Source organism: Anastrepha ludens, chromosome 4, assembly GCF_028408465.1.
Source record: "Anastrepha ludens isolate Willacy chromosome 4, idAnaLude1.1, whole genome shotgun sequence".
In the NCBI taxonomy this organism is placed as follows: domain Eukaryota; kingdom Metazoa; phylum Arthropoda; class Insecta; order Diptera; family Tephritidae; genus Anastrepha; species Anastrepha ludens.
Genome location: NC_071500.1, coordinates 76,600,943 through 76,618,388, shown reverse-complemented (window position 1 = coordinate 76,618,388; position 17,446 = coordinate 76,600,943). Strand labels below are relative to the sequence as shown.

The 17,446-nt window shown below is 35.6% G+C and overlaps 1 protein-coding gene across 5 annotated transcripts in view; it reads right to left on the bottom strand.

Annotated features, from left to right (window-relative positions):
- The window catches only part of LOC128859881 (ecdysone-induced protein 74EF-like), a 190,221-nt gene that overhangs the window by 46,656 nt on the left and 126,119 nt on the right, over positions 1 to 17,446 (bottom strand). The window contains exon 1 of one of the 5 annotated variants that reach the window (XM_054097010.1): positions 2,192 to 4,987. The exons of the other annotated variants lie outside the window; for them this stretch is intronic. Within the exon in view, the coding sequence (XP_053952985.1) occupies positions 2,192 to 3,323 (1,132 nt within the window). The 5' untranslated portion in view covers positions 3,324 to 4,987. Of the gene's footprint in view, positions 1 to 2,191; positions 4,988 to 17,446 lie in introns of those variants that run through there. 5 annotated transcript variants of the gene reach the window in all.

The following is a 17,446-nucleotide window of genomic DNA, read 5'->3' as shown; positions in this document are numbered from 1 at the left end:
AAACGTTTACTTTTAAAACTTAGTAATAATAACTCCTCAAAGAAGTGAACATTTAAACGTTTGTTTGCTTATTGGAAGTTTTCAAATGCGATCATTCGGTTTTTGGAAATTTAGGGTTGACTTTTTTGGAATGAGCAAACAACTTTTCGTTTCGTTCGTCTTGAGCTGCAAGTTACAGATGTATCCGATTATCGAGATATTCACTATGCATATTTCATATGTGTGTATGTTTCAAATGATTCCCAATAATCAGTCTAGCCTTCTCTAAAATTATTATCTCAAAATTATTATTTTTATTTATTTAGCAGCTAAATATGACCACACTCAAGACTTTTGTTTTCATGTTAAGTTTGAAGTTTGAATTTGAAAGCAGTCTTTAAAAAACAGTAATTCAAAGCTTATAACAGTCGAAATCAAATAACTGTAAGATTGACAGAAGGCAATCAAAAGAAATACTTTACGGATCTTCATTAAGAATCGGCATTTACTTCGTTGCCATTCCACTTGTTGAGTCAGAATGACGCCAAATTTACATAAATTGGACTGAAGAGCATTTTAGTATTTAGCCAATCCTTTAAATGAAAGGCAGATTTTAAACGTTATTATTGGATTGAAAAAATAAAAGCGAAAAAATAACTTTTTTCTCGAAACTTGTGTTATGAAAGTCATAACCGTGTGGGTCTCTGATTTACTTGTATCATACATACACATAGGAGATCCATTCCAAAGCAAAATATTAATTTTATACAATTTTTATAATATATATGTATATATAATATATATATAATACATATATACTATATTCACATAATATTTACAAATTAAGCCACATAATAAAAGCAGAAAGTGTGTTAGAATGTGCATATGGACATACATATGTATGTATGTATATGGTATAAATAATTGAAAAAACTCAGCGGTGAAAGAATAGCGGTAGGGTGCATCCCTTCTTTTTACAGTGCGCCTCCCCAAGGCTCCCCAGTCCTACCGCCCCACAATGGCCCCACAAAAATGGATTGAAGTAAATAGATGGAAATTACTAAGCAGGCTGGCAACTTTTTGTTTACTGCTTACAATAATCGATAAAATTGTTGAGGTGGGTTAGGAAACTCTTACGCGTATGAAACGAGTCCACACAAACTAATTTATGTATGTACATACGTATACATATGTATGTAAGCATGTGATTATGTATGTGTGCGAATAACGGCAGCACAGCACTACGATGGAGTTTCAGAGAGGCGCATGAGAGGCTCGCTGCTGCTTTCGCTAAATGCGGCTCTGTTGCGAGTGTGACCAAAAGTACAACTGGCAGACGTTTGCATGTAAGCACACGCTCATCTATATACATACTTATGTACATATATATAAAAGTGTGAGTACGTGTGTGACTACTAAAATGTGGCGGCAAGTCTTAGTTTCACAGCGGAAATTACGATATTTCAAACTACAATTTTGTGTGTTATTTTTACAGATTTGTTTTGTTTTCTTCTTACTATTCGTCGCTTTATTTTACATTAAAAAAAATTGTTGTTGGTTAGTCGGTCGGTTAGCTGGCTGATTGTCTGGATGTCTGTCTGGCCATATATATCTCTATTGGTTTAGTTGGTTGTTGGGTACGGTGATTCGTCGGTCGGTGGTTGGCAAATTCAGTGGTTTCGTCATATTTTCCTGCTTAGCTGGAAAATTTTTGATTTACTTATTTATTTATTTTCCCATTCATTTTGAAGTCACGGTGTTGGATGAATACAATGTTGGAAGTTCAGAAAAAATTTAAGTTAAACTACTATTGCAGTGGTAGAATTTCGAAATGTTAATAGCAATACATTTGTACCTACATGCATACATACATACTTACTTACATACTCTAGGGTAAGCACAGTGAAATGATTAGGAAATGCAGCTTTCCGCTGGAAAAAAATTATCTATGTAAATCGAAATTTATAAACCCCTTTACAACACATACATAAGTATTTAGAATTACCATATTTAACATACATAAGTAACAATCAACCAGTGGTAATAAACATACTGCTTATGTATATAAGTTTGTTTGGTAGCCGTACTAAGCAATATTTGCCAATATTGCATATGCCTCATCTCATTATGAACAGTAAATTAATACGAGTAATACTTTCATGTTTTATAGAAGTATTTTAATAATTCATGTAATTTTAAGTTTTACACTTACAGTATCTCTTCATTAAATTTTTCTTATACGCTGATCGTTGTTCCGCTTTGAGTTGGGCATGCTCACTTTCCGTCACACCCGAGCCGGAATCTTCTGATTCAGTCTCCGAGTATGTACAATCACGATTGCGGAGCGTTGTTGCACTCACCGATAGATCCAATGGACTATCTGTATCCTCCTCTTCTTCCTCGCTATTGTAGTTCTCCATTGAGGCTATACCATCCTCCTGGACAGCAATATTTTCATCTTCGTCATCCTCTTTCATTCCCTCAACATTGCCGTTCTGCTGTTCTATGCTTTTCCTTCGATCGGATGTAACACAGCTGCGAGTCGGCAATGGTTCTCCGCCACTCTGACTTTTGCTGGTGATCACCGTGCGACGCACCTGTTGACCTAACTCGCCTACCGTTTCACGTTCTTTATGTGTGGTGGTGGTATTCAGGTTGCGGCTTTGATCGTAAGCTGAGGATTTGCGTTCAGCGGTCGTAGTGACATATTTATGTTGCCGCAAATGATTGTAAAGTACCGTGAACTCTTCGCGGCAATTCAATAGCCTATTGGTTTCGGTTGTGGATGCGGCTATAGCCAGAAGAGGGGATGTTTGTGGACTGGACGCTGTTGAAACGTTGCTGTCGTTGTTGTCATTAATGGCAGGTGAGGTGGGCTCTGGAAGAGAACTTTCTGTTTCTTGCGTTGTGGACTTCTGTGAATCTATGGCACGAATTAATATCTTGTCGTCGCTACTGTTGCTGGGCGAACACCAATTATGCTCATCTCGTTCTAAGTCTTTGTCTTCATTGCCCTGATTTGAAGCTGTAATGGAACAATTCACCGACTTATCACCGTTAGAGCTGCTGCTTGTACTGCCGCTTGTGTTGATAATGGTGGGGGATGCCAGTGGCGAAACACTTTGCTGTGACAATGCCACCGGTGATGGTGAACGCGCAGGGGAAGAGAGTGCATTCGACGCCAACGAAGCTGATGATGACAGGGAGGAGACTGAAGATGACACGTTGTGCGTGGACGGTGGTGACGAAGGTATAGGCGAGGAGGAGCCCGCTGAGGACAAAGCTGCCTGACTGACTAACGTATGCGCAGCATTGGCTGTCACCAGGTGTTGCACCATAATCATTATGAAATTAGTATTCAGTTACGTCTAATTCGGTGTAAATTTCGTTGCTTTTTTAGTCCTCTTAGATGCAAATTTTGTCGTTTTTCCGAGTTCTGAAGATTTGTATGCCAAGTTTACAGGTGAATTAGGTTTTTAGCAATTGAACTGAACGTCTATTGTTTTTGCTGGCCGCTGCTAATCCGAAAGAGCGATGTACTTTTCCAAGACGAGATCGTTTTGAATTTATTTATCTAAGCTTTTTATATTTGTCGATATTTTTTTATTTACCAAACGTTTAAAGCACCAATTGGTAATTAGGTTTGATATTTTATTTGACTCATTTTGTTTTGAAATTAATGAAAATAGAATTTCAATGTGGTCCAACATATAAATCTATTTTTAAAATCTCGAATTCTGAACGTGTCCTCAATTTCTATTTTTTCCAAAGTTACCTTATTAACATGTTATTAAAACTTGATTTGCTTTTCCTTAAAGCTACAAAGTTTTCAACTATTATTAAGGATATAAAGTTTTCAACATTTTTACACTTATTTGGATATGAATTTTATCATTTAATGTTTAAGTTTGTTTTGCAATCGTATAATTTTGTAACTCTTGTTGCAGTTGTTGTTTGCTTCAAAATTTTGTACCTGAGCGTCGTAGACAATTTACAATATTTGAGGTATTTTGTTTGTTTTGTACATTTGGATAGGACGTTTGATTATAAAAATATATGTGTTTATTTATGAAAATGCATTGCAACTCCAATAATATTTTCTTATTGAGTGCAAAATAAATATAAACCGTGATTTTTAAGCAAAATCTTCACAACATTTTTATAACACTTTCTGTGTATAATTTTTCTTTTTCACTCGAGACAAGAGAATTAGTTTAGTTTTCCGTTCGGTGTATTCCTCCTGATAGTAGCTGCTGGATTGTCCAGCTGGCGCTGTCTGATCGCCTTGGAATAGAATGCTGAATTTTAGAACACAGTTGAAACACACAAGCACGCGCAAATAAGCGCAGTCACGGGAATCCGAAACTCATACTCAAAAATGAATTGTCTAGAAATTTTATCGAGTATTCAAAAATCTAAGTGTCATCGTAAAGTTTAAACTTAGCTACACCTGTGTGACAAGCCAATTATTACTTAGTTTTTTTGATTGCACCAGCAACAGTACATCCGGGCATTCATCAAATTCACCACCAACAAACAGTCACGATTATTTGAACTTAAAACAATCTCATTTTCATTTCACATATGCACAAATACATCTATAATTATTGAATTTTAATACAAGTGCAATTGCATATCGCAAATTGTTTAGTTCAGTTTGTTAGCTGGCAAGTTAGTTGGGAGGTACCATCCGCGTATTGCAATTTTTCTATTATTATTATGTCGAACGCAAACGTCGGTTATCTCTTACGGTATCAGCGAAACTGAAATTGTAGTTTAAACTCTAAGTCGATTACAGTCGAAGTAACAAAACGCTGTAGCTAGCGAGAAGCAGCCAAGCAGCCAAGCAACTGCTACGATTCACCGACGACGGCAACGAAAAAAGCAACAGAAACAGTAGCAATGGCAACGACAACAGCGCAAAGGAAACACTTCGTACATACATATGTACATAATTGCACACACATACCTATTTGCATTTCAGACGACCACTCACTTCAACAACACACATATGATGGGGATGATGACGACAACGACAACGACGACAACGACGACAGCGACGCCGCTGACTACTACGGCAACGCCAACGATGAAACATTGCCGATCTGAACAGTGTATATATATATATATTTATATATACAAAAATATATACTTAAGTTCATACATATACATACTTATACAGCATAGACAACGTACTCGTGTTTGCAGCTCAGTCTGCTGACTGACTTTAGCCATATTCGTATCAACACTCCGCTAATCGCATGTGCCAGCATGCATTTTCGTAACATAACAAGTGATGAACGCATCGTGAGAGCAATGATGACGTTGATTCAAACCCCATTCAGTAGCCGCAAACAGTCACTACTGTCAAAGTAAAATCGTATCCAAACACGAATACACCGTGTGCAAGTGAGTAAAAGTGGCTAGAAAGTACATATTCACAGAAACATAGTCTATTTTCATATACACCTATTTACAATATGGATTGAAATATTTACCGAGAGCGTGATGAGAGTAAGAGTGATTCTGAATTGGTTATGTTTTGATTGGCGAAAAAGTGGAGAGTACGAGTAAACAAACTAAAGTACAGTGATTTACGCTAGGCAAAATAAAACTCTAATCTGGGAAATTATAAATTTGCTCTAGACTTAATATAATATGAATAAATCAACTATTGTGGTATTTCGCAAACGTCACATTTTTTTCTGTTTTTCCTTAATGTGATTAAATTGCTATTGTTACATTAAAATGCTAGCCGAATAATATGTGTACATACCATACATAGGTGTGCCTTTGATAGTTAAAGTTCTTATCTAAAACGTGGTACCTTCATTCAGTTCCATGCATTTTTGATATTATCAGTGAGAATCAGTATTATTTTAATAATAACATCTATAAAAAAATTTACAAATTTTGAATTGTGAATTGTTCCATTGTTTGCCGCAGCTGATATGGAGAGCATCGTCAATTAGTTTAGTTTGAGCAAGTAAGCAAATTTTTCCTCTGAGCGCGGATATTTAAAGTTATACATAGTGTACTCAAAGGGAGATTTGTATACACGAAAATGTATCCATAAATAAATGTGAGAGGAAATCGTGAAATGAAGCAATGAAGAGCGCGACGGGGATCCACACATCCGCTAAACATTCGAGTACAAGTGCAAATTTTGTGTTGAATTGCGCTCTTTTGGCTGTTTCTTATTGTATTTGTATTGTTTGAATGCATGCCATATCTGTTACCGTTCGCTGTCGACGCAACTCGGTACAGCTGGCGCACACAACAAAATAAAGAACAATAAACCACTACGATTAAAAAAACAAACCGACAACAAAAAAGAAATCGCAAGCACGAAGCGGCAGTGGCACTAAAGCGACCCAGACCCACTGCGCTGAAGCGACTTTTCGCAAATTGGGTTGTATGTACGTATGCACACTCGAATATGCATACATACATACAATTTTTACTTAAATGCTTTTGAATATACAAACCAAAGTTTAGGAATATATATACATACATATAAAATATCTATATATGTACATCAGTATATGTGTGCATGCTCGAAGGAGTATTTGTGCATTGTTGGTTTTATTTCTGCTGCATTTCATCCGATTGCGTTCTAGGTACATATATGTGTATGTGAGAGCAGAGCGCGCAGCTCAAAAGGGGAGACGGAAGAAGCGAGCGAGCACTTCGAGGCAAAGACTCACCAGTTCTTGCAACAATCGCCCACACTTGAGGTGAAGACGGAAGCTTAGTTTGTGCATTCGGAAATACTGCACCGACTTCCCAGTCAAAGGCAGGTATTACAGCGACCATTGCACTAAGGAAATCTGAAGTGGAAAATACAATGAATTTCATTTTTATTTTCCATACATTTGTATATGTGTACGTACTTATAAGTATACCCTAAAGTTAAACCTACCGATTCTGAACTAGCAATCTGAAACTAGAAAATATGTGACTGCAGTTCAACTAATTAATTTTCTACATATTTTCAATGTTAGCTACTGGTACTTTTTAATATGACGATGTCCGAGAAAACATCAATATCCTTGCATCAGAATCATGCCACTTTATTAATCAGTCAGTTTATGCATTAGCGTTTTTGTAGATAGTACACAGAGTGCGTTTAGGCGAAGCGAGTGGTTGATTGCCTTTGCTTCTCCTTGATTTTTAAGTTTTAATTACATAATTATTTTTCAGATATATATTTGTATTAATACAAATAACTATATTTTATGTAAATAAATAAATAAATAAATAAATTCAATTAACATACTCGCGTTCAATTACAAATTACAGTTGAAGTCTAAACTATTCTTATTTAATACAATAATTACTTATATTTACTTTGCATACAAATTTAATTGGCCATGCTGCTACTGATATACTGCTAGTCACTGTGGGCCTGGAATTGGCGCTTACACCCTTTTTGGGTGTTTGGCCGAGCCCATCCTTCTACTTAGGGCGTACGACTTCATGGTGTTCCACAAATGGAGGCACCTACAGTTTTAGGTGGATTCCGAACGGTAGATAGTTTTTTATTAGGAACTTTTTCATGGCAGAAATACACTCGGAGGTTTGGCATTGCCTGACGAGGGGCGCCCGCTATTAGAAAAAACGTCGGCTTCCAATGCTTCAATCGACGAGAGATAAATTTCTCACCGAAACGACGACGCTAAAATCCATTATTTCATGGGCTATATGGCAAGTAGCGCCGTCTTATTTACGCCGTGTTAAATTTCAGCATCAAAAAGTCGTTTATCATAGTGCGATAGCGTTCGCCATGCACTGTTGCATTGACGCCAGCCTTGTCTTTGAGAAATATAGGCCGATGATTCCTTTAGCCCATATGCTGTTCTTAAATGGTTTCGGGTTGCTCTGCAGCGCGCGATTAATACTTTTCACAAAACCTCCATTTTCGTAATACAATTGTACGAGTTGTAACCGTTGTTGAAATGTCAATGATAATTGATAAAAACTATGTACTTAGTTTGACAGAAGTCACGCATGATCTGTTAAAAACCCCTCCAATCTGATCCCTCTTTAGAAGGAGACATTTTTTTATTATACAAATTGTGTATAATTTCGAAGGAGGCTGAAAATTCATATTTTTTTCGATTTCTTTATATAATATATTTAATGTCTGAACAGTAAGAAAACAGTTTTATGATTGTGTACATAAAAGCGCCCAAGGTCGTTGCATCGTCCATAGACGGCAATTCTTTAGGGCGCCATGAGATAAGAATACAAAACCCTTAAATTTGGTGTGGAGACGTTATAAGGTAAGAGCTTATTAGTAAGGTGAATGATAACGAGTTTACGCAATTTTTTAAATTTATGCAAAGTATTTTTTCTTATTCAAGGTATTTGTACAAAAGCGCATTATAAAAATGGTAGGATATTTTCGACAAATATTCAAATTACATAAAAATTATAAGTAAGCCAGCAACTCACAATTATAAATAATATTATAGAAAAAAACAGATATTAATATATTTCAAATCATGGCCGTAAGGCTTTGCAACACTAATGAACATATGAAATAAATTTACTTTTTCAATTATTATTTTTAATTCACTTTTCATTAGTTATTTGCAAAAAGTGTAATAGCGATGCGCTTTCTATTTTCATCAAGTTTACAAGTCAGTCAGTTACCCAGTCAACCGAGACGAAATCGAAAGTGTCTTGCCATAACCAGTGCCAGCTGTTAAGCGAGTGACTCAGGACCTCAAATACATAAGTGGTAGTTTATACCATCAATGTCCCTATAGTACACTAGAAGAAATATTATTACATGTATGTAGAGTTGTTCGTAGATACACTATGTAGTTACAACCGAATTTATTGTGAATGCTTCTTTGGTGTGGATGTAAGCACTGTTCAACGAAAAACTGCTAAGCTATCGCTAGTTAGTGGCGGAGTTCCCGTACTTATTATCATTGTAATTTTTTTGTGTCGTAGTCTGCCAGACGAAGCCTTACAAAACTAAACAGGGGAGGGTCAGAATGAGCAGAATTACCAGTAGAGCTACAATACTTACAACTTACAAGAATATCAATAGGATTGGGGAGCTCAACATATTTCACAACACAACCATTATTTCTCGCCTGCATATCTTAATGTTATTGGTGTTGTTGCAGTGCCCTCCCACATCTTCTGTGTGGTTGAGTTTATTGCTGCAGCCACCTTTACTTGCAATACATATATACTGCGGATGCAGGTTTGGGTTAACCAACAAACTTATGTGTATGTATGTGAATATGACTTTGCGACGACGTCCCAAAGCCGCCGGTAGCGTTACCGAAACGTTGGCAGCGCAGTAAAAATTTTCACTTTCCGTTTACGAGTGGCTAGCGCGCGAGTAGAGATTAGTTCGCTGTTCCAACCCGAACCGTTCACTGCTCCTGCACCTTTTTTCGAACTAGTTCTCCTCTACAGAGGCACTTGCAATAGGGCACACATACATGTGAAAACGAATATATACGAGTATGCATACGCATTCGCAACTTGATAGAACTGAGAGATTTTGCACATGTTTGGGCCAATACCGAATTGAGCGCTCTAATGACACTGGAGGTTAGATTGTGGTGGTTTTCTGTTCACTGGTGCAAGGAAAAGTCGGGCAATACATACATATATGCATTTGTATATATGTATTTTCTGGCCAAAGTAAGGAAAGAAGTACTTGACTAATTCTGTTTCCTTTGTCCGTGGACTTATTTTATAGAAAAAAAGAGCAAATAAGAAAACGGTTGAGTCTAAAGTTCTGAAAACAGGGATGTAGGAAGTGTGAGATACGAAAGACATTCGTCCGACCGATGCAACCATTAACGATCAGCGACCCCTAAACTTCCCAGTTAAAGAATGGGTAGCTCTGGCAAAGCACAGTGTTTGCAAGTTAGTTGAAAATGAAAATAAAATTCATACTAGCACATATATGTATATACATACATACATATGACCCCAAGAAGTTTCAGATACCCGATTCGATAAACATACAAACATACATACATATATGCATGAAGTATTTGTATTTCCGTGTCAGTTATATTTGAATTTGAACACTTTCAATTTATTGACGGGATATATGTATCGGGTGGTTTCTAAGAGCTTAAGAACTTAAAATTATAATACAAAACAGAAATCTTATTGGAATAATTTGCTTTATTATTGTATAATCTGATAGAAAATTTAGTGGCATTAATTTTTTGGATATAATATCCGGATATGTCCGTCGCGCTAGCAGCAATAGCTTTAAATTTAATTTTAGTTAATTAGTTAAAAAATAGTTGCAGAGTTTCTGGCTAAGCATCTAGAAAACGAAGAATAACATTAACTTGTTGGTATACATTCACTTGATCGAAAGAACAGAAGAGGACAAGGAAGCGGCTTGAATGCTCGCGATTTCATTGAGCAATTAGGTTGTTCCGCTGAATTTCTTGTCATGTTAAATACTTTCATAGTTATGTTATTCTTATTCTTTGGAATAATAAATAGACGAAAAATCACAGACTTAATGATTGGAGATGTAAACCAAAACATTCTTTCTTTTCGATTTACCCTTGACTCGCTTCTACATTTTTGGGGGTCCGTTTTTCTTTATTGGGAATCTAATTTCTTTACGTGGCTGATTTATCGGGAATTCGGGATATAATTAAGAAATTCTATAGGACATTTTAGAATTTTACCTGCATTCATAGCGCTATAACCAAACGTCATTATTTATTTTATATTGACTCAATTCACATAGTGAACTTTAACCAGATCGAACCTTGAATGCGACTTGTTTTACATATCGAGCCCACCGCTGGATAGTGTATTCAAATAAATTTATTAACCATCTTCACAACAACATCGTAATCGGATGAACAAATTCAAACAAAACATGCAAATGTAAAAGTAATTAATATGGGTTACATATATATTATTTTTATGATGCTCCTATTGTTTTAAAAAAGATTATTGATTGGTTCGATTGTTTCAGTAGTTTTAGACACCACTGACAGGAAGAGAGTTTTCAAATTAAAAGTGAAACTAATTCTAATATAAGTAAATAAGCGCACAAGTTGACTACCAATTCATTGTTTAAATAAAATAGAATTATCTCTTTTAATATTATTTTCATTACTAATATGTATATAAACTTTTTTACAAGAAAACTGTTAATATTCTCAGCGATTACCGTATGAATTGGTGCGTGACTACTCTTCGGAAGGGCACGGGCTCGAAATCCCGGACATGAAATACCAAATGATAGAAAAAAAGAAACAAAGTCGCCCTATTTATACCTTTTTACTTTGATTATTAGAAGAAAATGTCCACAGTAGGTCTGGAATAAGGATGGACATATACCTCACTAGTTTATGCAGATGGCTTAAGAAAGAGTACGGCAAATAGAGCAATAGCAATGATTTCAGAACATTTCGTAAGGAAGGAAGTTACAATAGTTAAAACTGAATACAAAGTGGAGGAGAAGTTGAATGGTCCGTGATGGGTCAGAATACTCATCAACGTAAAGACAACCAGAAAGTACAAGCAATATAGTCTGTAAATGTGTACATACATACTTGCACTTCTGAATTTTCGCAGATTTACATGTTCTTCGCGTAAAGCAAGCTCACAGCAATTCGGGTAACAAACTCCACATCTTTAGTAAATATGCACCTAAACCTTTTAGAAATGCTTTCGTATACATCTATGCATACAAATAAATGTATGTATATGACAGTCTGTTTAGATATACATATATACATATGTATGTATGTTACATTGTTCAATTATTGTTGTAGATTTGCTTGCGCTGATGCCCGTAAACAGACATCTCCTACTCGCTCTCTTATTCCTTTCCGGTTGAACGTGTTAGCAATTTTTTTGACTACACTGCGTAAACTTGGCTCGGATACATACATATGTGTGTACATATGAACGTACTTGCAAATCTGTAGTAATCATACTCGTTCTTGTACCCCACACCAACTGTGCCGACAATGATTTTGAATCGTATTTTTGATATTTAGATTTGAGCACAATTTAGTTGAGTCATGAACGAGACGACATCCAGCAGTGAATGACCTGTACATTACAATCTAATACACGCTTTGTTCTCTCCGTTCGATAAAATAAAAATTAAATAAAGATTTATAAAAAATATAAAATATGAAAAGCTTGAGTCTGAAACAACACAACAAAAGAGGGGATGCCATTCTATTCTACAACGTATTGTACAATATAAAAATGAAAATCTATTATGATTTTAAGGACATTTTCCTTTTAAATTCAACTAGACGGAATATACAAAAAATGTGTATTAATTATATCAAAATCGCATGAGCAACAAGGCCATTTCCAATATAACCAGATCAATCAGTATGATAGTAAGTACAGGTTGGGTTATGTTGAGGTTCCAAACATTGTTGTGAAAGCACATTTAGGACCGGAGAAAAATCTAGAAAATGAGCCATCGCGTGTCTCTGATGAATTTCATCTGCCCACCAACTGATTTAGAATATCTAAAAATTATGCTCCCAGATGCCGAAGCAAGGTCTCATACACTTATGCCGCTCTTGCGTGTTTACCTCCTAATCAATGCTTTGTACGCACGCTGGTGATAAGACATGCATCGTCTCGCTTCATTTTTGTTTGAATCCTAAATTTAAAATTGAATGTAATTAATCCAGAGCTCTAATTATAGCGGCGTGTACGGCCTAGCTAACTGGTAACTAAAGAAAAAGTCCCAGGGTGGGTTTCGCGAGAAGGCCGCGAAGTTTAGAGCCATTCAAACCAAAAAATATAGAAGTCTCATTATATGTACGTATAATTGGCGCTTACACCTGTTTTGGGGGTTTTTTTGGCGCGATTTGTGATAAAGGTGAGAAGCGGGAACGCTACAATCACAATTTACCGACCTCAATGAAAACTCTTCGGTAAATGCCACAGACAGAGAACAAGGGCCCGCCAGCAGCTTAGATGGAGTGACGGTGTAGAAGAAGACACAGGTTCATTGAGATTTCGGGCATGGAGCACACAGGCACGAAATCGAGACAATTGTAGACATACGCCACAGCAGGCGAAGACCCGACCAGGGTTTCCAGCCAACAATGATGATGATGAATAAATTCAAATATATTCACACATTCTTGCGTGTGTGGGTACTATTCTATATGCAAGCTCTCACTTAAAATATTTAATTACATACATATGTACATAGGTGTAAAAGCTCCAAGCAATGTTATTGCACTATTCACAAAAGGTTAATTTTACTGATGAATTTGCATCTTTACAATACAATGCCAATGAAACTCTACTTCACTATTTATGCATTTACCAATGACATTGCCACTGTAAGTTGGTCTAAGCATGGCAATCGCCGCACTGAATACACTAACAAATGCATTTAGCTGACCGCCATCCGGCACTGAATGAAATAAAAAATAAACTATTGCGGAGTGAGTAAACTGGAAAATTTACAAACAGAACTACATACATACATATTATGCATATGTATAAGTATGTTTTCATTTGTAGTTATTTTCGATACAGCCATATGCGTTTAAAGCAAATGTACACATGTTTGCACTGCATATAACTGAACCATGCATACTATTTATGTGGAAGTCTAAAAGCAGTTTATATGAGGAGACCTTTGAAATATGATTGTAAGCTCAAATAAACAAAGAAATAGTAGAAAGCGAAAAAATGGACAAAAATGCAGCACTCAGCATTTATAGAGGAAAGTTTTCATCATATATTAAATAATTACCAAGGACATACCCAAAAATTCTTTAAAATGCTTACCGTATTTACTGTTATACATGCACATCAACGGGAAAATGCTGATTTATAGATTTTAGATTTATATTCCCCAGACGGAACTGAATAGTCAATAATGATATGTATAACCTACCCACTGTATTTGCACAAATTCGTATTGATTGGAGAAAAAAACGTATTTAAATTTATCACCCCCATTATATTCCATCCTTAATATTCCTATGAACGTACGCATATTACATATTAAAATTGGCGATCGCGTTTTGAAAATAGGTTCATGTCTATGTATGTAATTAAAATTTTTAGTTCCTTAATTTTTGCACGTGAAAACCTTTTTTTAAGTGTTTAACAACTTATAAATCCAAATCAACCGATAATGAACGGCTTGGAATTGACTAAATAAACTTAGCAAAATTGTGAAAGTAGAAATACATACATGTGTGTATGTATGTAAAATATAAAGATAAAAAAATACATTAAGAAATTCTCCACTTGAATCCATATACCGTACCCATTATGGAAAGAATAATGAGATGGCGCCTATCGTGGTACCGTTACTTTGCTATCAGCGAATTCGACAATGAGTGACGTCATATTAGCACCAGTATGGCGGCTGCCGTAGCCGAATGGGTTGGTGCGTGTCTACCATTCGCTATTCGCAGAGAGACCGTTGGGTCGAATCTCGGTGAAACACCAAAATTAAGAAAAAGTTTTTTATAATAGCAGTTATCCATCGGCAGGCAATGGCAAACCTCCGAGTGTATTTCTGCCATGAAAAAGCTCCTCATAAAAACATCTGCCGTTCGGAGTCGGCTTGAAATAGTAGGTCCCTCCATTTGTGGAAGAACATCAAGATGCACACCACAAATAGGAGGCGAGCTCCTAAACACCCAAAAAGTCTAATTATATACATACATCTATGTATATATATATGTATAAAGATTACATTTTCGTAACTTGATTTAGCATTTATTTTATTTAGTCTCGGGGTTTTAGTTATTTCTCCATAACATTTTTCTAGCCTAGTTTTAATTAAAATGTAATGTTTATAATTTTGTAAAATATACATTTGTTAAAAATTAGTTCAATAATTCACTCAGTTTTATTTAGCTCAACTTTTTTTAACATCTGGTCACATTGCCTGCGATTGCGGTTATTGTTGATGTTCTTCTCCTTCCAGCAGTTAAATTTCTCTCTCGCTACTGCAGTGTTGCCTAGCTTTGGATATAAAAACGCACTAAAGTGCCCATTTAAAGAAAATAAAATACCAAATTTTGATTGAATTACTTAAAGAACTTTGTATGCGTGACAAATTGTCTTTAAAATGTGTGTTTTTTTAATAAATGTGTTATGGTTATGTACAGTTTAATTTATAAGTTTTTAATTAAGAGGAACTCTTTTGTTAAGAGAACTACTTTTTCCTATATTTGAGGTTATTAACAAAATTAGGTACTCTTTTTGTATAAATGTCGTTATGGTTTCTTCAGTATTTTCTGGTATTTTTTTGCTTATTTTTACTATGAATACACCTCTGGATGCCCTATGTCCCAATAAGGATTGAGGACCGGAAGAGACAATTACGCTCGCCACAAAAAAAGGAGTTCAGTCAAATACCTAAAACGGGTGTACGCGTCAATTATATATATATATAACGGGTTGAGAGAAGAAGATTTGATATCCTTGCATAACCTTTAAACGAGGAAAAAATTAAATTTGCACTTTCAAAATATCAACTTTTATAAGAATCAACAAATTTTAATTAGCACTCAGTTTAGTCTTCTCAGATTGACCTATTTAACCTACTTTTGTTTAACTTTCACTTTTCTTTAACTTACAGTTTCCGCAGCTTTAAATTAAAAAAATAAACAAACACCAAACTTAAAAATTTTAGCATTTTGGGTATAAAAAAGCACTAAATTTATTACGAAAAGCAAATGATTGACCACACTGCACAACTCAACTAATGTGACGTCACGCACTCTCTGATGGGCGCAACCTTGTTTCTATCATTCAAAACTAAAAAAAGAACATAACAAACTTCAAATCATTCGTACATAGAAAATACCAACATAAAAACTTAGCAAAATACATGACAAAAAAAGAACTTGTACAATTTATATAAAGTAGAGTTAGGTAAATGATATTTAAGAAAAAACATTATAATTAATATTTAGTCGGCAAGGCTTTATATTTGCTCACATCATTCAGTTTTGTTGGCATGGATTCGACCAGCTTCTTGCATGTTAAAGGATCTATTTTCCCCAACTCTTCTTTAATATAATCTTTTTGGTCTTTCTTGTTTCTAATAACATGCTTTTTCAGTTGGTTTTCCAAATAAGCCCACAGATGTTCAGCTACATTGGTGTCTGGAGATTGTGGAGGGGTTTCAAGTACAGGGTGGGTCTAATAAGACTTACTAATGTTAAGCACAAATAACTTTTTAATTTTTTGATATATTTATTTTTCTCTTTTTGTAGGTTATAATTGAATTGTTGGAAATTTATTGTGCACTGCCACCGCAAAACCACCAACAACGACTACAATACGCTATTCGTTTCACACAATTAGCCACACAAATTGATTTTTTGAATAATGTTTTGACGTCGGATGAAGCGCGTTTCCATTTAAATGGTTATGTCAACAAACAAAAACTGTAGATTGTGGGGCTCTGAAAATCCAAGGGCCACACACCAACATCAGTTGTATCCTTCCAAATGTACTGTTTGGTGCTGTGTTATGGCCACTAGAGTTATCGGTCCATATTTCTTCGAAAATGAGGATGAAACGCCGGAATCGATTTCAGGAGCTTCTTACAGAACATTGATTGAAGACTTTTTGCGGCCAATGGGGGAGCAGTATCCTAATTTGTGGTTTCAACAAGATGGAGCAACTGCGCATAGTGAAATTTTTGGCGAGCGTCTGATTTCCAAAAATTCAGATTTCCCCTGGCCACCTCGTTCGCTAAATTTGACTGCGCCCGACTTCTTTTTATGGGGATATTTAAAAGACAAAGTGTATCTTAATAAACCAGAAACTATTAGACAGCTGAAACAAAATATTCGAGACGAAATACTCAGCCTTCAACCAGAAACATTATGTGGTGTAATAGAAAACGCGTTAAAAAGAGCAAATCTTTGTATCGAGAAAAATGGTGGATATTTGTCTGATGTAATATTTCATACATAATTTCCTTAAAACATATTGAATGTATAAAAACAATTAACCAAAATAAATGATTATTGCAAAAGTTATTTGTGTTTAAATTTTGTAGGTCTTATTTGGCCCACCCTGTACTTAGGGCAGTTGTACATAAGCCATAGACAGACATCAAGTGCCTTATGCTTGGGATTGTTGTCTTGATAGTACTGGAATTGTCCTTAATTCCCATCATTCAGCACTTTGGACCAAATTTTCTTTCATAATGTTAGGTATTGTTTGTGGCCCATACTGCCGTTAATGAAACACAAATTTCTAACACCAGCAGTGGACATATAACCACATACCATTACCGACCCACCCCCATGTTTAAGTGTCGGACGTAAGTTTCTTTCCAGCAACTCTTCATTAGGTCTTATCCATACATATGATTGTCCATCTGACCTAAATATGTTAAACTTGCTTTCTTGTCTGCAAATAAAACGTGCTTCCAGAATTCAAAATCCTTATCCCCATAACGCTTTGCGAATTTTATTTT